Source organism: Anomaloglossus baeobatrachus, chromosome 9 (assembly GCF_048569485.1).
Source record: "Anomaloglossus baeobatrachus isolate aAnoBae1 chromosome 9, aAnoBae1.hap1, whole genome shotgun sequence".
In the NCBI taxonomy this organism is placed as follows: Eukaryota; Metazoa; Chordata; class Amphibia; order Anura; family Aromobatidae; genus Anomaloglossus; species Anomaloglossus baeobatrachus.
In genome coordinates this window covers 60,023,572-60,047,700 of record NC_134361.1, presented here as the reverse complement: position 1 = coordinate 60,047,700, position 24,129 = coordinate 60,023,572, and the positions used below count along the sequence as shown (strand labels likewise).

The 24,129-nt window shown below is 51.6% G+C and overlaps 1 protein-coding gene and 2 non-coding genes across 5 annotated transcripts in view; all 3 read left to right on the top strand.

Moving 5' to 3' along the window:
- PABIR2 (PABIR family member 2) overlaps positions 1-23,662 on the top strand; it is a 40,587-nt gene extending 16,925 nt beyond the window's left edge. The window contains exons 6-10 of one of the 3 annotated variants that reach the window (XM_075323739.1): positions 14,477-14,578; positions 14,973-15,058; positions 21,755-21,819; positions 22,167-22,260; positions 23,223-23,662. In XM_075323739.1, the coding sequence (XP_075179854.1) occupies positions 14,477-14,578; positions 14,973-15,058; positions 21,755-21,819; positions 22,167-22,260; positions 23,223-23,367 (492 nt within the window). In that variant the 3' untranslated portion in view covers positions 23,368-23,662. Of the gene's footprint in view, positions 1-14,476; positions 14,579-14,969; positions 15,059-21,754; positions 21,820-22,166; positions 22,261-23,222 lie in introns of all 3 variants that reach the window. The other 2 variants (XM_075323738.1, XM_075323737.1) reach the window with 2 other exon arrangements.
- Positions 14,713-14,848, top strand: LOC142253848 (small nucleolar RNA U109). Its single transcript, XR_012726879.1, has one exon. It is a non-coding gene; the product is annotated as a small nucleolar RNA U109 (small nucleolar RNA).
- LOC142253849 (small nucleolar RNA U109) lies at positions 21,889-22,024 on the top strand. The gene has a single exon (XR_012726880.1). It is a non-coding gene; the product is annotated as a small nucleolar RNA U109 (small nucleolar RNA).
- Positions 23,663-24,129: the final 467 nt, after the last annotated feature.

Sequence of the window (24,129 nt, the reverse complement as noted above, 5' to 3'; positions counted from 1 at the left end):
AATCACCATGCTTGTCCAGATAAGCGTTTTTCTAAGCGCCTTAAGGATACACGTTATCCCTTTCCCCCTGACGTGGTCAAAAGTTGGGCTCAGTGTCCCAAAGTGGATCCTCCAATCTCCAGACTGGCAGCTAGATCCATACTTGCAGTGGAAGACGGGGCTTCACTCAAAGATGCCACTGACAGGCAGATGGAGCTCTGGTTGAAATCCATCTATGAAGCTATCGGCGCTTCTTTTGCCCCAGCATTCGCAGCCGTATGGGCGCTGCAAGCTATCTCAGCAGGTCAAGCGCAAATCGACGCAGCCACACGCACGTCCGCGCCACAGGTGGCGTCCATAACCACACAGACTTCGGCATTTGCGTCTTACGCTATTAATGCTGTTCTGGACTCTGCGAGCCGTATGGCGGTTGCAGCCGCCAATTCGGTGGTACTCCGCAGGGCCTTGTGGCTACGGGAATGGAAGGCAGATTCTGTTTCCAAAAAGCGCTTAACCAGTTTGCCAATTTCGGCCAACCGATTGTTTGGCGAGCGTTTGGATGAAATCATCAAACAATCCAAGGGAAAGGATACATCCTTCCCCCAGCCCAAACCGAAAATACCCCAACAGAGGAGGGGGCAGTCGAGTTTTCGGTCCTTTCGGGGCGCGGGCAGGTCCCAATTCTCCTCGTCCACAAGGCCTCAGAAAGATCAAAGGAACTCTGATGCATGGCGGTCTAAGTCACGTCCTAAAAAGGCCACCGGAGGTGCCGCTACCAAAGCGGCTTCCTCATGACTTTCGGCCTCCTCACTCCGCATCTTCGGTCGGTGGCAGGCTCTCCCGCTTTTGCGACACCTGGCTGCCACGGGTAAAAGACCGTTGGGTGAGAGACATTCTGTCTCACGGTTACAAGATAGAGTTCACCTCTCGTCCCCCCACTCGATTCTTCAGGTCATCCCCGCCTCCCGAGCGAGCCGAGGCTCTTCTGCAGGCGCTGGGCACTCTGAAGGCAGAAGGAGTGGTGGTCCCTGTTCCTATTCAGCAACAGGGTCACGGTTTTTACTCCAACTTGTTTGTGGTCCCAAAGAAGGACGGGTCTTTCCGTCCTGTCCTGGACCTGAAACTTCTCAACAAACACGTAAAGACCAGGCGGTTCCGGATGGAATCCCTCCGCTCCGTCATCGCCTCAATGTCCCAAGGAGATTTCCTTGCATCGATAGATATCAAGGATGCATATCTCCACGTACCGATTGCTCCAGAGCACCAGCGCTTCTTGCGCTTCGCCATAGAAAACGAACACCTGCAGTTCGTGGCACTGCCGTTCGGCCTAGCAACAGCCCCACGGGTTTTCACCAAGGTGATGGCTACTGTAGTAGCGGTCCTCCACTCTCAGGGTCACTCGGTGATCCCGTACTTGGACGATCTGTTGATCAAGGCACCCTCTCTAGAGGCATGCCAACACAGCCTCGACGCTACCCTGGAGACTCTCCAGAGTTTCGGGTGGATCATCAATTTTCCAAAGTCAAATCTGACACCGGCCCAATCGCTGACATATCTTGGCATGGAGTTTCATACCCTCTCAGCGATAGTGAAGCTTCCACTGATCAAGCAGCGGTCACTACAGACAGGGGTACAATCTCTCCTTCAAGGCCAGTCACACCCCTTGAGGCGCCTCATGCACTTCCTGGGGAAGATGGTGGCAGCAATGGAGGCAGTTCCGTTCGCGCAGTTTCACCTGCGTCCACTTCAATGGGACATCCTACGCAAATGGGACAGGAAGCCGACGTCCCTCCACAGGAACGTCTCCCTCTCTCAGGCGACCAAAGCTTCCCTTCGGTGGTGGCTTCTTCCCACTTCATTATCGAAGGGGAAATCCTTCCTACCCCCATCCTGGGAGGTGGTCACGACGGACGCGAGTCTGTCAGGGTGGGGAGCGGTTTTTCTCCACCACAGGGCTCAGGGTACGTGGACCCAGCAAGAGTCCTCGCTTCAGATCAATGTGCTGGAAATACGGGCAGTGTATCTTGCCCTGAAGGCGTTCCAGCAGTGGCTGGAAGGCAAGCAGATCAGAATTCAGTCGGACAATTCCACAGCGGTGGCATACATCAATCACCAAGGCGGCACACGCAGTCGGCAAGCCTTCCAGGAAGTCCGGCGGATTTTGATGTGGGTGGAAGCCACGGCCTCCACCATCTCTGCAGTTCACATTCCAGGCGTGGAAAACTGGGAAGCAGACTATCTCAGTCGCCAGGGCATGGACGCAGGGGAATGGTCCCTTCACCCGGACGTGTTTCAGGAGATCTGTTGCCGCTGGGGGGTGCCGGACGTCGACCTAATGGCGTCCCGGCACAACAACAAGGTACCGGTGTTCATGGCACGGTCTCAAGATCCCAGAGCTCTGGCGGCAGACGCCTTAGTTCAGGATTGGTCGCAGTTTCAGCTCCCTTATGTGTTTCCTCCGCTGGCACTGTTGCCCAGAGTGTTACGCAAGATCAGGGCCGACTGCCGCCGCGTCATCCTCGTCGCTCCAGACTGGCCGAGGCGGTCGTGGTACCCGGATCTGTGGCATCTCACGGTCGGCCAACCGTGGGCACTACCAGACCGACCAGACTTGCTATCTCAAGGTTTTTCCATCTGAATTCTGCGGCCCTCAACCTGACTGTGTGGCCATTGAGTCCTGGATCCTAGCGTCTTCAGGGTTATCTCAAGACGTCATTGCCACTATGAGACAGGCTAGGAAACCAACGTCCGCCAAGATCTACCACAGGACGTGGAAAATTTTCCTGTCGTGGTGCTCTGCTCAGGGTTTTTCTCCCTGGCCTTTTGCCTTGCCCACTTTTCTGTCCTTCCTTCAATCTGGACTGGAAAAGGGTTTGTCGCTCGGCTCCCTTAAGGGACAAGTCTCAGCGCTCTCTGTTTTTTTCCAGAAGCGCCTAGCCAGACTTCCACAGGTACGCACGTTCCTGCAGGGGGTTTGTCACATCGTTCCTCCTTACAAGCGGCCGTTAGAACCCTGGGATCTAAACAGGGTGCTGCTGGTTCTTCAGAAACCACCATTCGAGCCAATGAGAGATATTTCTCTCTCACGCCTTTCGCAGAAAGTGGTTTTTCTAGTAGCAGTCACTTCACTTCGGAGAGTGTCTGAGCTAGCAGCGCTGTCATGCAAAGCCCCTTTCCTGGTTTTTCACCAGGACAAGGTGGTTCTGCCTCCGGTTCCGGAATTTCTCCCTAAAGTGGTATCCCCCTTTCATCTCAATCAGGATATCTCCTTACCTTCTTTTTGTCCTCATCCAGTTCACCAATGTGAAAAGGATTTGCACTTGTTAGATCTGGTGAGAGCACTCAGACTCTACATTTCTCGTACGGCGCCCCTGCGCCGCTCGGATGCACTCTTTGTCCTTGTCGCTGGCCAGCGTAAAGGGTCACAGGCTTCCAAATCAACCTTGGCTCGGTGGATCAAGGAGCCAATTCTCGAAGCCTACCGTTCGGCTGGGCTTCCAGTTCCCTCAGGGCTGAAGGCCCATTCTACCAGAGCCGTGGGCGCGTCCTGGGCTTTGAGGCACCAGGCTACGGCTCAGCAGGTGTGTCAGGCGGCTACCTGGTCGAGCCTGCACACTTTCACGAAACACTATCAGGTGCATACCTATGCTTCGGCGGATGCCAGCCTAGGTAGACGAGTCCTTCAGGCGGCGGTTGCCCACCTGTAGGAAGAGGCCGTTTTACGGCGCTCTCTTACAAGGTATTATTTTACCCACCCAGGGACTGCTTTTGGACGTCCCAATTGTCTGGGTCTCCCAATGGAGCGACAAAGAAGGGAATTTTGTTTACTTACCGTAAATTCCTTTTCTTCTAGCTCCAATTGGGAGACCCAGCGCCCGCCCCTGTTTTTTGTGTACACATGTTGTTCATGTTGAATGGTTTCAGTTCTCCGATATTCCTTCGGATTGAAGTTACTTTAAACCAGTTTTTAATTCTTTTCCTCCTTCTTGCTTTTGCACCAAAACTGAGGAGCCCGTGGGAGCACGGGGGGTGTATAGGCAGAAGGGGAGGGGCTTAACACTTTTAGTGTAATACTTTGTGCGGCCTCCGGAGGCATAGCCTATACACCCAATTGTCTAGGTCTCCCAATTAGAGCTAGACGAAAAGGAATTTACGGTAAGTAAACAAAATTCCCTTCATTATTTTTAATTGAAGTATATTGCAAATGCATTTCTTTGCACAGGCTCCATTGAGTTTTCAAATGAAACTTTTCATGAAACTCCTTAACACACCCCATGATGGATATATCGGTCATGGAGTGTGTCAGTAAGGCTGAGCGCACATGGCGAGAAAAAAGGAGTGAGTGGAATGCGATAAAAAAATAAAAAATCGCATTCCACCCGGACCCATGGTACTCTATGGACCCATGGTACTCTATGGACCCATGGTACTCTATGGACCCATGGTACTCTATGGACCCATGGTACTCTATGGACCCATGGTACTCTATGGACCCAAGAAAACAATCGCAGCATGCTGCGGATGGATCTGATTCTTTCTTTGTCGCTCTATTGGGAGACCCAGACAATTGGGTGTATAGCTACTGCCTCCGGAGGCCACACAAAGTATTACACTCAAAAGTGTAAGGCCCCTCCCCTTCTGCCTATACACCCCCCGTGGGATCACGGGCTCTTCAGTTTTCATGCTTTGTGCGAAGGAGGTCAGACATCCACGCATAGCTCCACTGTTTTAGTCAGCAGCAGCTGCTGACTATGTCGGATGGAAGAAAAGTGGGCCCATATGGGGCCCCCAGCATGCTCCCTTCTCACCCCACTTTTGTCGGCGGTGTTTGTTAAGGTTGAGGTATCCATTGCGGGTACGGAGGCTGGAGCCCACATGCTGCTTTCCTTCCCCATCCCCCTCAGGGCTCTGGGTGAAGTGGGATCTTACCGGTCTCCAGGCACTGAGACCGTGCTCCATCCACAGACCCGGAGAACCTGCTGGATATGGAGCTGAGTATCGTCAGGGACAGGGCCCTGCTACATTAAGGTACTCTGTGTCCCCGTACAAATCGCGCACACACACACCAGCGTGCTGGGTGTGTTAGTGCGCCGGGGACAACAGCGCGGAGCGCTTGTGCTATTACTCACTGCAGCTTAGCTGAGTGAGTTTATGTATTAGGAACTGCCGCGCCGGCCGCTGCTGGCTGTTTTTACACTGTGGCGCGGCTGGGACTTGTGGTGCGCCGGGGACTTCCGCGCTGGCCGTGCTTATACGACGGCCGCGCTTATAAATCGAGTCCCCGGCTTTTGCGGCCTAGTTTCGTTTCGTTCCCGCCCCCAGGCCTGCCAGTCAGGGGAAGGGCGGGACGCTGTTCAGAACGTCAGCGCCGAGGGCTGGAGTCTGCTTAGCATACTCCAGCCCCCTCACTGGGCACAGTGAGACGCCAGTTTCCCGCACTTTGTCTGGGGCATGCCCACGGCCCGCCCCTCTCCACAGGACGCCGGCAGCCATTCCTGTGTGCAGTCTGAGCTGGAGAAGGGAGACAAGCTCTTGGAGACCCAGACACAGGATTCGGGCGACCACACACCCGCTTTTGAGCGGGCGGTAAGCAGCACCTGAGGTGCTGACCCCACTAGTGCCGAAGTGTTCATTTGTACTTTATGATTGTATGTTATACATTGCACTGTACGGTCGCTATTCTTGGCTATATACCCTCCTAGATGGCTAGACAACAGCATGTCGTCCGCAAAAAGCAAGGGTGCCAAGGCACAGGCTTTCTATGCTGCTTGTACCGCATGTGAGGCTGTTCTACCGGCAGGTTCCACTGACCCCCATAGGGTGCAATGCTCCCCTGTAGCACTTGCTCAGCCGGGGTCTCTGCTAGAGGTGGCCCAAGGAGAACCACCTGTGAACACTGTCCAGGTGACAGGGACGGAGTTTGCAGTTTTTGCTGATAGATTGTCTCTGACTATGACTAAAATCCTAGAGACTTTGCAGTCCAGACCGGTAACTCAGACCATGGGCACTGTTGATTCAATGCTCCCTGGCCCCCCTCATTTGGAACAAATCCGTGCTCCGGGGGGGTCCCATGCATCCCAGGGTGAAGGCTCTGACACGGACGACAGTCCCAGACAGCCTAAGCGAGCTCGCTGGGAGCGGCCCTCGACTTCATCACACTGGTCAGGGTCCCAGCAGGAGGACTCTCTGTATGATGAGGCAGAGGTAGCTGATCAGGATTCTGATCCTGAGACCGCTCTCAATCTGGATACCCCTGATGGTGACGCCATAGTGAATGATCTTATAGCGTCCATCAATGGAATGTTGGATATTTCTCCCTCAGCTCCTCCAGTGGAGGAGTCAGCTTCACAGCAGGAGAAATTCCATTTCAGGTATCCCAAGCGTAAATTGAGTACTTTTCTGGACCACTCTGACTTCAGAGAAGCAGTTCACAAACACCACGCTTATCCAGATAAGCGTTTCTCCAAACGTCTTAAGGATACACGTTATCCCTTTCCCCCTGACGTGGTCAAGTGCTGGACCCAGTGTCCAAAGGTGGATCCTCCAATCTCCAGGCTTGCGACTAGATCCATAGTTGCAGTGGACGATGGGGCTTCACTTAAAGATGCCACTGACAGACAGATGGCGCTCGGGTTGAAATCCATCTATGAAGCTATCGGCGCGTCGTTTGCTCCAGCATTCGCAGCTGTATGGGCACTCCAAGCTATTTCAGCTGGTCTTGCGCAGATTGACACTGTCACACGTACATCTGTTCCGCAAGTAGCGTCCTTAACCTCTCAAATGTCTGCATTTGCGTCTTACGCTATTAATGCTGTCCTGGACTCTACGAGCCGTACGGCAGTGGCGTCCGCCAACTCCGTGGTTTTACGCAGAGCCTTGTGGTTAAGGGAATGGAAGGCAGATTCTGCTTCCAAATAAGTGCTTAACCAGTTTGCCATTTTCTGGTGACAGACTGTTTGGTGAGAGATTGGATGAAATCATTAAACAGTCCAAGGGTAAGGATTCTTCCTTACCCCAGCCCAAACCTAACAAACCCCAACAGAGGAGGGGACAGTCGAGGTTTCGGTCCTTTCGAGGCTCGGGCAGGTCCCAATTCTCCTCGTCCAAAAGGACTCAAAAGGATCGGAGGAGCTCAGATTCTTGGCGGGCTCAGTCACGCCCAAAGAAGGCAGCCGGAGGAACCGCTACCAAGGCGGCTTCCTCATGACTTTCGGCCTCCTCTCTCCGCATCCTCGGTCGGTGGCAGGCTCTCCCGCTTTGGCGACATTTGGCTGCCACAGGTCAAAGACCGTTGGGTGAGAGACATTCTGTCTCACGGGTACAGGATAGAGTTCAGTTCTCGTCCTCCGACTCGATTCTTCAGAACTTCTCCACCTCCCGACCGAGCCGGTGCCCTTCTGCAGGCGGGTGCTCTCTAAAGGCAGAAGGAGTGGTGATCCCTGTTCCTCTTCAGGAGCAAGGTCACGGTTTTTACTCCAATTTGTTGTGGTGCCAAAAAAGGACGGGTCTTTCCGTCCTGTTCTGGACCTAAAACTGCTCAACAAGCATGTGAAAACCAGGCGGTTCCGGATGGAATCCCTCCGCTCCGTCATCGCCTCAATGTCTCAAGGAGATTTCCTAGCATCAATAGACATCATGGATGCTTATCTCCACGTGCCGATTGCTCCAGAGCACCAGCGTTTTTCTACGCTTCGTTATAGGAGACGAACACCTTCAGTTCGTAGCCCTGCCTTTCGGTCTGGCGACAGCCCCACGGGTCTTCACCAAGGTCATGGCAGCAGTAGTAGCAGTCCTGCACTCTCAGGGTCACTCTGTGATCCCTTACTTGGACGATCTACTTGTCAAGGCACCCTCTCAAGAGGCATGCCAACACAGCCTGAACGTTGCACTGGAGACTCTCCAGAGTTTCGGGTGGATCATCAACTTTTCAAAGTCAAATCTGACCCCGACCCAATCGCTAACATATCTTGGCATGGAGTTTCATACTCTCTCAGCGATAGTGATGCTTCCGCTGAACAAACAGCGTTCACTACAGACAGGGGTGCAATCTCTCCTTCAGGGCCAGTCGCACCCCTTGAGACGCCTCATGCACTTCCTAGGGAAGATGGTAGCAGCAATGGAGGCAGTCCCTTTCGCGCAGTTTCATCTGCGTCCACTACAATGGGACATTCTCCGCCAATGGGACGGGAAGTCGACGTCCCTACACAGGAACGTCTCCCTTTCTCAGGCGGCCAAGGATTCTCTTCAGTAGTGGCTTCTTCCCACCTCATTGTCAAAAGGAAAGCCTTTCCTACCCCCATCCTGGGCGGTGGTCACAACGGACGCGAGTCTGTCAGGGTGGGGAGCAGTTTTTCTCCACCACAGGGCTCAAGGTACGTGGACTCAGCAGGAGTCCACCCTTCAGATCAATGCTCTGGAAATCAGGGCAGTGTATCTTGCCCTACAAGCCTTCCAGCAGTGGCTGGAAGGCAAGCAGTTCCGAATTTCCACCATATCCGCAGTTCACATCCCGGGCGTAGAAAACTGGGAAGCAGATTTTCTCAGTCGCCAGGGCATGGACGCAGGGGAATGGTCTCTTCACCCGGACGTGTTTAAGGAGATCTGTTGCCGCTGGGAGATGCTGGACGTCGACCTAATGGCGTCCCGGCACAACAACAAGGTCCCAACATTCATGGCACGGTCTCAAGATCACAGAGCTCTGGCGGCAGACGCCTTCGTTCAGGATTGGTCGCAGTTTCAACTCTCTTATGTGTTTCCTCCTCTGGCACTGTTGCCCAGAGTGTTACGCAAGATCAGGTCCGACTGCCGCCGCGCCATCCTCGTCGCTCCAGACGGGCCAACGAGGTCGTGGTACCCGGATCTGTGGCATCTCGCGGTAGGCCAACCGTGGGCTCTACCAGACCGACCAGACTTGCGGTCTCAAGGGCCGTTTTTCCATCTGAATTCTGCGGCCCTCAACCTGACGGTGTGGCCATTGAGTCCTGGATCCTAGCATCTGCAGGGTTATCTCAAGAGGTCATTACCACTATGAGACAGGCCAGAAAACTCACATCTGCCAAGATCTACCACAGAACGTGGAAGATATTCTTATCTTGGTGCTCTGCTCAGGGAGTTTCTCCCTGGCCATTTGCCTTGCCTACTTTCTTTCCTTCCTGCAATCCGGTTTGGAAAAAGGTTTGTCGCTCGGCTCCCTTAAGGGACAAATCTCAGCGCTCTCTGTATTTTCTCAGAAGCGCCTAGCAACACTTCCTCAGGTACGCACGTTCCTGCAGGGGGTTTGCCGATTAGTCCCTCCTTACAAACGACTGTTAGAACCCTGTGATTTGAACAGAGTGCTGATGGTTCTTCAGAAACCACCATTCGAGCCTATGAGAGTTTTTTCCCTCTCACGCCTTTCGCAGAAAGTGGTTTTCCTTGTGGCAGTCACTTCACTTCGGAGAGTGTCTGTCCGGGCAGCATTGTCGTGCAAGGCCCCCTTCCTGGTGTGTCACCAGGTCAAGGGGTTCTGCGTCCGGTTCCGGAATTTATCTCTAAGGTGGTTTCCCCCCTTTCATCTCAATCAGGGTATCCCCGTACCCTCTGTTTGTCCTCATCCAGTTCACCAATGTGAAAAGGATTTGCACTTGATTAGATCTGGTGAGAGCACTCAGACTCTACATCTATCGTACGGCGCCCCTGCGCCGCTCGGATGCATTCTTGTCCTTGTCGCTAGCCAGCGTAAAGGGTCGCAGGCTTCCAAATCAAGCCCGGCTCGGTGGATCAAGGAACCAATTCTCGAGCTTATCGTTCTGCGGGGCTTACGGTTCCCTCAGGGCTGAAGGCCCATTCTACCAGAGCTGTGGGTGCGTCCTGGGCTTTGAGGCACCAGGCTACGGCTCAGCATGTGTGTCAGGCGGCTACCTGGTCCAGCCTCCACACTTTCACGAAACACTATCAGGTGCATGCCTATGCTTCGGCGGATGCCAGCATAGGTAGGCGAGTCCTTCAGGCGGCAGTTGCCCACTTGTAGGAAGGGGCCGTTTTACGGCTCTACTACGAGGTATTATTTACCCACCCAGGGATTGCTTTTGGACATCCCAATTGTCTGGGTCTCCCAATAGAGCGACAAAGAAGAAGGGAATTTTGTTTACTTACCGTAAATTCCTTTTCTTCTAGCTCTAATTGGGAGACCCAGCACCCGCCCCTGTTTTTTTGTATATACATGTTGTTCATGTTGAATGGTTTCAGTTCTCCGATATTCCTTCGGATTGAATTTGCTTTAAACCAGTTTATTGGCTTTCCTCCTTCTTGCTTTTGCACTAAAACTGAGGAGCCCGTGATCCCACGGGGGGTGTATAGGCAGAAGGGGAGGGGCCTTACACTTTTAAGTGTAATACTTTGTGTGGCCTCCGGAGGCAGTAGCTATACACCCAATTGTCTGGGTCTCCCAATTAGAGCTAGAAGAAAAGGAATTTACGGTAAGTAAACAAAATTCCCTTCTTTTCACTTGCACCCATACAAGTCTAAAAATTGCATTGCACTCGCATTACACCTATGTAATGCGAGTGCAGTGCGAGAATCGCATCAGCTGACAATGGAGAAGATGGGGAGATTTATCCCTCCCTCTCCTCCACAGCATCCGCCCTGTCCTCTGCTGTGCTGCGATTGCTGGATCACATCACAGTTGCATGACACTCAGCTTACACTCCAGAAGAGCCAGAGCTGAGTATCATGCGATTGACTCCCATTAATGCGCCCATGTGTCCCCAGCCTAAGGAACCTTGGAGCAGGTTTAGAAGAAGAGCCCACTCCAGAGGTCAAAGGCTGGCTACATTATATACATATCTATGATGGAGTGCTTGCTGAATACTACTGTTAACCTCTTACATGCCACTGTCAATTGCTGACAGCAGCATTTAATTGTCTCATCAGTTTGGGTGGCCATCGGTTTTCCTGCAACACTATTACAGGGAGCCGGTGGGTTGCAATGACAGCTGCGGGCCTGGTGAACATACTGTGGTATTGCTGTAAACAGTAGACGCGACCAGAAACTGCAGGTTCAACACTAAGGCTATGTGCACACGCTGCGTTTTTTTGACGCTGCGTTTTTGTGCGTTTTTGGCCGCTAAAAACGCACAAAACCGCACCCGCGTAAAAAAAAAGTGGCAAAAAAGCATGCGTTTTTACCGCGATTTGGTGCGTTTTTGGGTGCGTTTTTGGCTGCATTTTTCCAATGCATTGTATGTGGGGAAAAACGCAGGAAACAATTGACATGTCCATTTTTTTTTTTAATTTGTTTAAGCTCAAAAACGCAGCTTAAAAAAAAAGTTGTGTGCGGACAGCAAAAATGAAAACTCATAGACTTTGCTGGGGAAGCAAAGTCATGCAGCTTTGAGGCCAAAAACGCACCCAAAAAACGCGCAAAAACGCACTGTGTGAACTTACAAAGTAAAAAGGAAAAAATAGTTCTTCAAAATCTAAAAATATATATATATATATATATATATATATATATATATATATATATATATATATATATATATATATATATATATATATACTAGAAGGTGGCCCGATTCTACGCATCGGGTATTCTAGAATTTACGTATTGTGTAGTTCATGTATGATTTTTGTTATAGATATATAGATGTTGTTGTGTGTAGTTACCAAGTGTTTGTGTAGGGCGCTGTACATGTTCTGGGTGTGATGGGGGGTGAGAGCGGTGTTGTTTGTGTGTTGCGTTGTTTGTGGAGCGCTGTGTGTCTGTAGCGTTGTGTGTGTGGTGTGTTTTGGGGGGAGGTATGTTTTGTGCAATGTGCGTGTTGTGCGGTATGTGCGTATATTTGTGTGTGCAGCGTTGTCTGTGTGTGTGGGTGTCTGTGTAGGGCAGTTGTTTGTGGTTCCCAGTGTGTGTGTGTGTGGTGTGGTGTGTTGTGCAGTGCGCGCGCGCTGCGCGCGTATGTGTGTGTGTTGGGGGGAGGTGTGCACTTCCCATCGTGCTCCATCCCCCATGCAGCGCACTCCCCATCGTGCTCCATCCCGTATGCTGCGCACCCCCCATCGTGCTCCATCTCCCATCCTGCGCACTCCCAAACGTGCTCCATCCGCCATGCTGCGCACTCCCAAACGTGCTCCATCCGCCATGCTGCGCACTCCCCATCGTGCTCCATCCCCCATGCTGCGCACTCCCAAACGTGCTCCATCCCCCATGCTGCGCACTCCCAAACGTGCTCCATCTCCCATGCTGCGCACTCCCAAACGTGCTCCATCCGCCATGCTGCGCACTCCCAAAGGTGCTCCATCCCCTATGCTGCGCACCCCCCATCGTGCTCCATCTCCCATCCTGCGCACTCCCAAACGTGCTCCATTCGCCATGCTGCGCACTCCCAAACGTGCTCCATCCGCCATGCTGCGCACTCCCAAACGTGCTCCATCCGCCATGCTGCGCACTCCCCATCGTGCTCCATCCCCCATGCTGCGCACTCCCAAACGTGCTCCATCCGCCATGCTGCGCACTCCCCATCGTGCTCCATCTCCCATGCTGCGCACTCCCAAACGTGCTCCATCCGCCATGCTGCGCACTCCCAAACGTGCTCCATCCGCCATGCTGCGCATTTCCAAACGTGCTCCATCCGCCATGCTGCGCATTTCCAAACGTGCTCCATCCGCCATGCTGCGCATTTCCAAACGTGCTCCATCCGCCATGCTGCGCATTTCCAAACGTGCTCCATCCGCCATGCTGCGCACTCCCAAACGTGCTCCATCCGCCATGCTGCGCACTCCCAAACGTGCTCCATCCGCCATGCTGCGCACTCCCAAAGGTGCTCCATCCGCCATGCTGCGCCAGCATCAGCCTCTCCGTCTCCAGCATCAGCCTCCCCATCCCAGCCTTCCCCAGGTTCAGCCTCTCTCCTCTCAGCCTCCTCCAGCACGCCGTGCTCCTCTGCCGACACTCACAGATCCGATCGCATACACTCACACACACCCACACACACCCACCCGATCGCATACACTCACACACACCCGATCGCATACACTCACACCCACCCGATCGCATACACTCACACCCACCCGATCGCATACACTCACACCCACCCGATCGCATACACTCACACCCACCCGATCGCATACACTCACACCCACCCGATCGCATACACTCACACCCACCCGATCGCATACACTCACACCCACCCGATCGCATACACTCACACCCACCCGATCGCATACACTCACACCCACCCGATCGCATACACTCACACCCACCCGATCGCATACACTCACACACACCCGATCGCATACACTCACACACACCCGATCGCATACACTCACACACACCCGATCGCATACACTCACACACACCCGATCGCATACACTCACACACACCCGATCGCATACACTCACACACACCCGATCGCATACACTCACACACACCCGATCGCATACACACACACACACACCCACCCGATCGCATACACACACACACACACACACCCACCCGATCGCATACACTCACACACAAAGACACACACACTGACGATATTGCACATACGCGCTGATACTCACAACATCCGGGGATATCACATGCTTCTGGCCATGTGATCCCCCGGCAGGTCCTGGAAGCTCACAACAGCACAGTATCGCCGCCGAGAAGCAAGCGATATCCCAGGATGTTGTGAGTATTTGGATGCGATGTGATGTGTGAGGTGTGTGTGAGTGTGATCTGATTTGTGTGTGCTGTTATGTGTGTGTATGTTCCGCAGCTGCAGGACCTTGATGTGTGGATGCGATGTGATGTGTGTGTGAGGTGTGTGTGAGAGTGAGTGTGAGCCGGTGTACACTGGTAACTATGATACACATCGGGTAACTAAGGGACCTTAGTTACCCGATGTGTATAATGGTTACCAGCTTTCACGGCCTCCGTCAAGATCCCAGCATCGCAAGGTTATGTCTGGCGCTGCCGGGATCCTGACGGAGCCGGTGTAGAAGCAAGCGATATCCCAGCATGTTGTGATGTGTGAGTGTGTGGATGCGATGTGTGAGGCGTGTGTGAGAGTGAGTGTGATCTGATGTGTGTGTGTACTCACCTGGGAATCGGAGCTCCGTGTCAGTTGGGCCAGAGCGAGCGTGCATTGCGTGAGGGGGGCGGGGCCTGCAGAGAGCCGGGGCGAGAGGCCAATCTGTGTGGGGGGGCTGGGCCATGGCGAGCCCAGCGGCCAATCAGCTTTGTGTCACCGTAAGGACACAATTTCGGAGCATGACAGACAGACAGACAGACAGACAGACAGACAGACAGACAGACAGACAGACAGACAGACAGACAGACAGACAGACAGACAGACAGACAGACTAAGGCAATTATATATATAGATATATATATATATATATATATATATATATATATAATTATATATGTGTTGTACTTTTAAAATGACATCTATTTGTTCCTATTGCTCACTGGTAAATATGGGGGAAAACAAAAAAAACCGGCGCACGCATATTATTATATGTTCTCTTACAGAGTGACAATGATTATGACAAGTTGGACAAACCTTCATCTCCAAGGCGTGTTGACTTTGTACCGGTGTCCCCAGCCCCATCTCCTACAAGAGGCATAGGAAAGGTAATGTGTGGGCTTTTGGAGATTATTTTTTTTCCTTGTCCCGTTCCCATGTAGATTGCTTTCTCGCAATGGCATTTGGTAATTAGACTTCTGTTAGGTTGTCCTTGGTATCACATAATTGTGACTCTAGGCTCGGGCATGGCTGGATATTTGTGTTCTTTTATTTCCATAGAACAGCTCTATTCTATCCATGCAATATAATTACAAGGAGTCATCAGGGCTTCCAGCCTTTCAGCACCGGCTGAGTAGCAGTATATTGCTCCTACATATGCTTATGCCTTTCATTGTATTGAACCTGCCAAAGACTAAACCTGTTCTATGGCATCGTATGAATATTTTCCCTTTATTGATATTTAACAGACTTAATTGTTACCTTCTTTGTCACCCACAGCAGTGTTTCTCTCCATCTTTACAAATGTGTCTAAGCAGCAATGGTTTGCCCCCGAGCCCTATCCCCAGTCCTACAAGGCGCTTTACCACGTAAGTCTATTGTTATACCCAGTCTATGGACGCTCCTACATCTTCTATATATTTTATTTATCCTAGGTAATATCCTAACTGTCCCGTGTTTGCACTGCTAGGTCTTTTGTTTAACTGGCATTTGCCATTGACTCCACAAGACACAAAGTGCAATGATCAATATAAGAACCTTCAAATTTTCTAAATTGTTACTGCTAAATGAACATTAACCGCTGCAGGACCGCCGACTGTAAATGTACGTCAGCTACTGCTGGGATTTGTGCGAAGCTGATGTATAATTGCGATCAGGAGGGAATTGCGTTCTGACCCACCCAAGCGCGCAGCCATCACCATAATTCCGGTGCAGAACTTTAGTTCTGCCCAGACCTCATTGGGACCTGATTTTTTTTTTTTCCCTCCTCGCTTGTAATCCTTGTGAAATTCGTTTATCTTACTCAGCTGCTATTAATCATTCCCCCCCCCCTTCCCGTGCACTCGTCAGATTTTAGACACTGACAGATTCTGCCAGTGAAATAAAATTGTCTTCAGCGCTGACCTTGGGTGTACTTAGAGTATTGCAGTCTGTATAGGGAGGAATTGCTAAATTTCATGGAAAAGGGTGATTTATGTAGGAATTTTTTTTTTTTTTTTTTTTTTTTTTTTTGTGGGGGTGTTTTATATTAGCAAGTCTACTACTTGCTAAAGTCATGAGCCAAGGCAAAACTGAGCACATCCTTAGTAACAGAGCTCTGTTGCATATCTATTGATATGGAGGTTTTCCCTGCTGCAGGGCATAGACATCTTGGCTTTCATTCCTCCAATGCGACTATTTTGAATAAATATAAAGGAAAGGCATTATTTCTTTATCGTTCCTATGGGAGACCCAGACATTGGGTGTATAGCTTCTGCCTCCGGAGGATACACAAAGTACTACACTAAAAAGTGTAGCTCCTCCCTCTGAGCATATACACCCCCTGGAGAACCAGATCTAGCCAGTTCATTGCTTTGTGTTCAGGAGGCATACATCCACACATGCATTCTCATCTGATTTTTCATTTTTGGAAAGATTTTGAAGAAAAGCGGGTCCAAGTCTGGACCCCCGGCATGTCCCTTCTCGCCCCATTGTGTCGGCGGTGTTGTTAAGGTTGATTCCAAGGCTGGAGCCTTACATGCCGCGCTCCTTCACCATCCCTCGGGCTCTGGCTTGAAGTGGGAGCCAGCACGGTTCTCCATGCTTTGCAGGAGACCGGTCTCCATCCGCAGCCCTTCAGGATCCTGCTGGACCGGAGCACTCATCCCCAGGGACATGGCCCTGCGTCTCAGCAAGCTAAGTACCTGAGACGTTTATGTTCTGGGGATCCCTGTACTTTATTATGTGGGGAGAGTGTGCTGAGTGTTTTTTCTGAGATTTCCGGCGGGTTCTCTGGCTGTCGCCTGAGAACCGCGCCGATGGTGCCTGCGCACCGGCCGCACCGCTCAAATTTAGGCCCCGGCTTCGCCGGAGGCCTACTTTCGGTTTCACTGCCCTCGCATGTCATTCATGCAGAGGGACAGTGTGGCTCCGTCCAGCGGCAGTTCTGCACAGGGGAGGGACACTCCTCACTGGGTACATGTCTCCTCCCCTGTAAGTCTCTTTGGCCCTCCAGATCCCGCTCTCAGGGTTGGCTCCGGCGCCATTTTATCAGCGTTTTCTCTGCAATCAGCACTGGCTGCAGCATCCCTGCTGAGGTGCTTGGGGGTCCGGGCTTTGAGATCTGGAGGGCACACAACACCGCTCCAGCGGTCTGGTAAGCCACAACCTCTGGTTGTGGGTCTCCGTATATACTCTCTGGGGGTCACTCTGGCAAGAGCCCCCACTTCAGCAGCATGTCTCACACGAGGAGCAAGGCTCCAAAGCTATATTCAGTATGCACTGCATGTAAGCTCGTGCTGCCTGAACCGAGCAAATATCCACATTGTGATGCCTGCTCTGCCCTGACAATGCCTCAGCCTGGAATCGCCCCCCCCAGTGGTCTCTCCGGCTGCTCCGGCTCCTGTGGCTGAACCCCCGGCTTGGGTAGAATCCTTCTCTAGGTCAGTCTCCCAGTCTTTTGCCGACTCCATGGGACAGCTGTCCCGGACTTTGCTGAAGATGCATCAGCCCCCTTCTCAGGGTGCCTCTGCTGCTAGGGCTCTCTCAGCGGAGCTCACAGAGGATTCATCATCTGGCCCCAGACCCCGTCCTCCTAAAAGGAGACGCAGGGTCCCCTCTCCTTCCTCGTCCCGCGGCTCTGATTCAAGAGCTGACTCGCAGGACGAGGAGGATGCCTTTACTGGGGACTCGGAGGCTACCTCCATGTGCCCCATTGATCTGTCCGAAAGTGACTCAGATGTTAGTGATTTGATTGCGTCCATTAATTCTGTACTGGACCTCAATCCGCCAGTATCAAAGGAGCAACCTTCTCTGGCAGAAAAGCACCAGTTTACCTTGCCTAAGAGGACAAGGAGTGTGTTCTTTAACCACTCCAGTTTTCAGGCCACTGTGACCAAGCCTAGGGCCTGTCCTGACAAATGCTTCCCAAAGCGTGGTTCTGATGACCGTTTTCCCTTTCCACCTGAGGTGGTCAAGGAGTGGGCTCATTCACCAAAGGTAGACCCTCCGGTGTCTAGACTCTCAGCCCGGACCGTTGTATCAGTGGCTGATGGCACCTCTCTTAAGGATTCCACTGACCGCCAGGTTGACCTTCTGGCCAAATCTGTATATGAGGCGGCAGGGGCCTCGTTCTCCCCATCTTTTGCAGCAGTGTGGGCTCTCAAAGCCTTCTCTGCTTCTCTAGAGGAGATGCATTCCCTCACCAGGGAATCTATGCCCGAAATGGTTGCCTTAACTTCCCAAGCTTCAGCTTTTTCATCCTATGCCATGTCTGCCATGCTGGAGGCTTCTCACCGCACTGCGGTGGCTTCGGCTAATTCCCTCGCTATCCGCAGGATCTTGTGGCTTCGAGAGTGGAAGGCAGATGCTTCTTCAAAGAAGTACCTTGCTGGGCTCCCTTTTGCTGGATCCAGGCTATTCGGTGAACTGGATGAAATTATTAAGGAAGCTACTGGCGGGAAGAGTACTTCCATGCCACAAACTAAAACCAGGAAACCTGCCCAGGGTAGGAACCAGTCGAGGTTTCGTTCCTTTCGTTCCTCCAACTGGTCATCCTCTAAGCCCTCGGCCTCGTCCACTAACTCAGCCAAGGACCAAAAATCCAACTGGCGCACAAAGGCGCGTCCACAGAAGACCGCAGGAGCTGCTGCCACTAAGGCAGCCTCCTCGTGACTATCTGGCCGCGCCAGCAACGTCTCCGATCAGTGGGTGAGGGATATCATCTCCCACGGCTACAGGATAGAATTCTCTTCCAGCCCGCCAAACAGATTTTTTCTCTCAACGCCCCCCTGCTCCAAGGCCGCCGCCTTCTCTCAGGCCGTGGCATCCTTGCAGGCCAACGGAGTAATTGTACCGGTTCCCGCCCGGGAACGGTTCAGAGGTTTCTACTCAAATCTCTTCCTAGTCCCCAAAATGGACGGTTCCTTCCGGCCCATCCTGGATCTCAAGCTTCTCAACAAGCATGTTCAGGTGCGGCATTTTCGCATGGAGTCTCTGCGATCAGTCATTGCCTCAATGACCCAAGGAGATTTCCTGGCATCAATCGACATCAGAGATGCCTATCTGCATGTGCCAATTGCAGTTTCACACCAGCGTTGGCTACGTTTTGCAATCGGAGAGGAACGTTTCCAATTCGTGGCTCTCCCCTTCGGGTTAGCCACGGCCCCTCGAGTATTCACCAAGGTCATGGCAGCAGTTGTTGCGGTTCTGCACCTCCAGGGGTTGGCAGTGATTCCTTACCTGGACGACCTTCTAGTCAAGGCTTCATCCAGCGCAGACTGTCAGCGGAGTGTCTCGCTCACTCTCGCCACTCTAGTCCAATTCGGGTGGCTTGTCAATCTGCCCAAATCCACTCTGACTCCGACCCAGAGGCTCACGTACCTAGGGATGCAGTTCGAGACTCTGCCGGCACTTGTGAAGTTGCCCTTAGTCAAACAGCAGTCCCTCCATCTGGCGGTGCGCTCTCTGCTGAGGCCCCGCCGTCATTCCATCAGGCACCTAATGCAGGTGCTGGGTCAGATGGTGGCGTCAATGGAAGCGGTTCCCTTTGCCCAGTTCCATCTGCGTCCTCTGCAGCTGGACATTCTCCGCTGTTGGGACAAGCGGACTTCCTCCTTGCACAGGCTAGTGGCTCTGTCGCCACAGACCAGGGGCTCCCTTCAGTGGTGGCTTCGGCCCCTCTCTCTGTCTCAGGGGCGCTCTTTCCTGGCCCCGTCCTGGGTGATCCTCAACACAGATGCCAGGCTATCCGGCTGGGGAGCGGTATGTCTCTACCACCGAGCGCAGGGCACTTGGACTCCGTCCGAGTCAGCCCTCTCGATCAATGTGCTGGAAACCAGAGCTGTGCTTCTAACTCTCCTAGCTTTTCACCACCTGTTGGCGGGCAAGCACATCCGAGTCCAGTCAGACAACGCGACAGCGGTTGCCTACATCAATCACCAAGGCGGGACACGCAGCCGCCTGGCTATGTTGGAGGTTCAACGCATCCTTCAATGGACGGAGGACTCCAAGTCCACCATATCCGCAGTCCACATCCCAGGCGTGGAAAACTGGGAAGCAGATTATCTCAGCCGTCAAACCGTGGACAGTGGCGAGTGGTCCCTGCATCCGGCAGTGTTTCAGTCAATCTGCCGCAAGTGGGGCACTCCGGAAGTGGATCTAATGGCATCCCGGCACAACAACAAGGTTCCGGTTTAGGTGGCTCGCTCCCACGATCCTCAGGCCTTTGCAGCGGACGCTCTGCTTCAAGATTGGTCCCAGTTTCGTCTGTCCTACGTGTTTCCCCCTCTAGCTCTCTTGCCCAGAGTTCTGCGCAAGATCAGAATGGAGGGCCGTCGGGTCATCCTCATTACTCCGGACTGGCCCAGGCGAGCTTGGTACCCAAACCTTCTCCATCTGTCCGTAGAGGTGCCGTGGCATCTTCCGGACCGTCCAGACCTTCTCTCACAAGGTCCGTTTTTCCGCCAGAATTCTGCGGCTCTCAGATTGACGGCGTGGCTCTTGAGTCCTGGATCTTGACGGCTTCTGGTATTCCTCCTGAAGTCATCTCCACTATGACTCGGGCTCGGAAGTCTTCCTCGGCCAAAATCTATCACAGGACTTGGAGAATTTTCCTGTCCTGGGGTCGCTCTTCCGGCCATGCTCCTTGGCCTTTTTCCTTGTCGACCCTTCTGTCCTTTCTACAGTCCGGTCTGCAGCTAGGACTATCCCTCAATTCCCTCAAGGGACAAGTCTCGGCTCTGTCAGTGCTGTTCCAGCGGCGTATCGCCCGGCTGGCTCAGGTCCGCACCTTCATGCAGGGCGCGTCTCACATCATTCTGCCTTACCGGCGGCCCTTGGATCCCTGGGACCTCAATTTGGTCCTCACGGCCTTGCAGAAACCCCCCTTTGAGCCTCTTAGGGAGGTTTCTTTGTTTCGTCTTTCACAGAAAGTGGTCTTTCTAGTGGCCATAACGTCCCTCAGGAGAGTCTCTGATTTGGCTGCGCTCTCTTCGGAGTCATCTTTTTCGGTTTTTCATCAAGACAAGGTGGTTCTCCGTCCGACTCCGGACTTTCTCCCTAAGGTGGTTTCTCCTTTCCATCTTAACCAGGACATTTCCCTGCCTTCCTTTTGTCCAGCTCCTGTTCATCGCTTTGAAAAAGCGTTGCATACTCTGGATCTGGTGCGGGCGCTCCGGATCTATGTTTCTTGCACCGCTGTTCTTAGGCGGTGCACCTCTCTTTTTGTGCTAACCACAGGTCGACGTAAGGGCTTCTCGGCTTCTAAGCCGACCTTAGCTCGTTGGATTAGGTCGGCCATTTCCGATGCCTACCAGTGTACTCAGGTGCCTCCCCCGCCGGGGATCAAGGCACACTCGACCAGAGCTGTCGGTGCCTCTTGGGCTTTCAGGCACCAGGCTACGGCTCAGCAAGTCTGTCAGGCTGCCACTTGGACTAGCCTACATACCTTTTCAAAGCACTACCAAGTGCATGCTCATGCTTCGGCAGATGCGAGCTTGGGCAGACGCATCCTTCAGGCGGCTGTCGCCCATTTGTGAAGTTAGGCTCCGCCTACTTCTTAGTTTTTCTGTTTATTCCCACCCATGGACTGCTTTGAGACGTCCCAATGTCTGGGTCTCCCATAGGAATGATAAAGAAAAAGAGAATTTTGTTTACTTACCGTAAATTCTTTTTCTTATAGTTCCGTATTGGGAGACCCAGCTCCCTCCCTGTTGCCTGTTGGCAGTTTCTTGTTCCGCGTGTTATCACCGGCTGTTGTCGTGGACAGAGGCTCCGGTTGTTCCGGTTCTTGCTCTGTCTTTACTTGTGGGTGGCTATTCTCCTTCAGCTTTTGCACTAAATTTGCTAGATCTGGTTCTCCAGGGGGTGTATATGCTCAGAGGGAGGAGTTACACTTTTTAGTGTAGTACTTTGTGTGTCCTCCGGAGGCAGAAGCTATACACACAATGTCTGGCTCTCCCAATACGGAACTATAAGAAAAAGAATTTACGGTAAGTAACAAAATTCTCTTTTTTGTATGGTTTTAAGCAGATGGGAAAAAAAATGCAAATTGAATGTAATTCTTAACTTTTGAACTTTGTCTTTAGCAGGAGAAGTCAGAGTCCTATTAATTGTATACGTCCAAGTGCATTAGGTCCTATAAAGAGAAAAGGTACTTTAAAATCCCTAATTTTTCCTTTTTAAATGTTTGAGAAACGGTTAATCTACCATATAGACACATGTGCATGACGGACGTTGCTCTTGTGCTCCATAGTACATCGGTGTATCCAAGTCATGCTAGAGAAAGTTGATCAGGAGTTATCAGGGCTGCCGGTCGTGAAGTGCAGACTGCGTGGTAGTATATAACTCCTACACCTCAATGTATAGATAATGTGGATACTGACTGTTGCCAATGATGAATAAAAAGGTAACCGCAGCAGTGAGAGCATTTTATGCATTGCCTTTATAAACAATATAAATTCTATATATTTTATGGTTTTTTTTTGTTTGTTTTTTAAGTTGAAATGGACATGGAGACCCAACCAAAGAGACTGTTTCAAGGAACTACAAATATGCTATCTCCAGACATGACGCACCTGTCAGATTTTAGTTGGTGAGTGCAAATCTGGAGCAGGACAGATTGTATTGTTGTTTTTAGATAAGGATAGATTGTCTTCCCTCTATCTTAGGGTACCTTCACACTTTAGCGATGCAGCAGCGATCCGACCAGCGATCTGACCTGGTCAGGATTGCTGCTGCATCGCTACATGGTCGCTGGTGAGCTGTCAAACAGGCAGATCTCACCAGTGACCAGCCCCCAGCCAGCAGCGACGTGCAAGCGATGCTGCGCTTGCACGGAGCCGGCGTCTGGAAGCTGCGGACACTGGTAACTAAGGTATGATTTTTGCTGCCTACGGTTTGGGCAGCTCTAATAGCCTGACAGTGTAAAGTTAGGCTAGTTTCACACTTGCGTTGAACGGCATCCATTGCGTTGTGTAACGGATGCAATGGCGCAACGGATCAAAGAAAACAACGGAAAGCTTTTTTTTCTTTTTTTTTCCCTTCCTTTTCTTAGTTTTACCGGCAGCAGACTATTGTGAATGATCAGCTGATCACCCAGTGGCCGGGCACTCAGCTGATCGCTCGCACATGCCAGCGGCCGGGCGCTCAGCTGATCGCTCTCACACGTCGGCGGCCGGGCGCTCAGCTGAACGTTCGGCAACTGAGAGACAAAATAAAGTTTTTTTGTTTTTTTTTTTTAAAGAAAAAAAGAGCATGCGCAGTGAAATCCTACAGATTGCGCTGCTCAAAAAAAGTTACATGCTGCGTTCCTTCCGCCCGACGCTGCGTCGTCTAGCGGATTCAACGCTGACACTTGCGTTACAGTGCGTCGTCCATACAAGTCTATGGAGAATAGCGCAGTTCGTTAACGGACTGGGCTATTCTCCATAGTGACGGACTGCGCTGAACGCAAGTGTGAAAGTACCGTTAAAGGCAACCTATATGTGATTAAATCTGCCTCTATATTAAGAATTAGCTTTTATTTTTATCCCTAATGTTGCTTTTCTTTTGCAGCCTTTCCTCGGACCTTGACAGCAGCAGCAGTATCGGTTCGTCATCTGACTCTGCCGCTAAGGAAGGCTGCGTGACCGACTCTCCCGCCACCTGCTCCAACTCCTGCTCTTCCTTCATATCACTGGATGACATGTCTCCCAAGTGAGCGGCACAAGACCGGACCACCCTGTCCACAACCACCAATATTGAAAGACTGTAACAACCAGCAAGAGCCCTGGTCTTCTCCACTTTCTATTACATTTTTATTATGTATATAATTCTCCTCCTGCCTGATGGACTGTTACAGGACTGGAAAAAAAAGTGGGAGAATGTGTATTTTGTGTACAGAATAGTATGTACAGTATCTGTGTACATATTGCCTGCGAGTCCCAGGTATTGATGATGTGTAGTTTTGGTTTTTATTTATTCTTTTAAACTCTCTATTGTTTGCAATTATTATAGATTGAGACTGTATTGTCATTATTCTGGCTGGTAACATAAATTCTCCATATTCCAGAAAGGGAATGGGTGTAATGCGACAGTGTTTTATGTACCGGTGGGCTCACAGTCCAGCATGATTCAGCTCAGTGAATCAAATACTTTTTCTCGGTCACTGCACTTTCAGAAAATTTTTGACCTGTCATAGACATGTGTAAAGTTTTCATTAGTGAGGTCCATGTGCTGCTTCTCCTTTCTTTTAGCAATTGGTAATAGTAAGGCTATGTGCGCACAGTGCGTTTTTTGGCTTAAAACTACATGACTACTACATGACTTTGTTTCCCCAGCAAAGTCTGAGTGTTCATTTTTGCTGTCCGCACGCAACTTTTTTTTTTTTTTAACTTGTGTTTTTGAGCGTAAAAAAAAAATGGACATTTCAATTCTTTCCTGCGTTTTTCTGCGTTCCCCCCCCCCCCACTCCCCCCTCCCA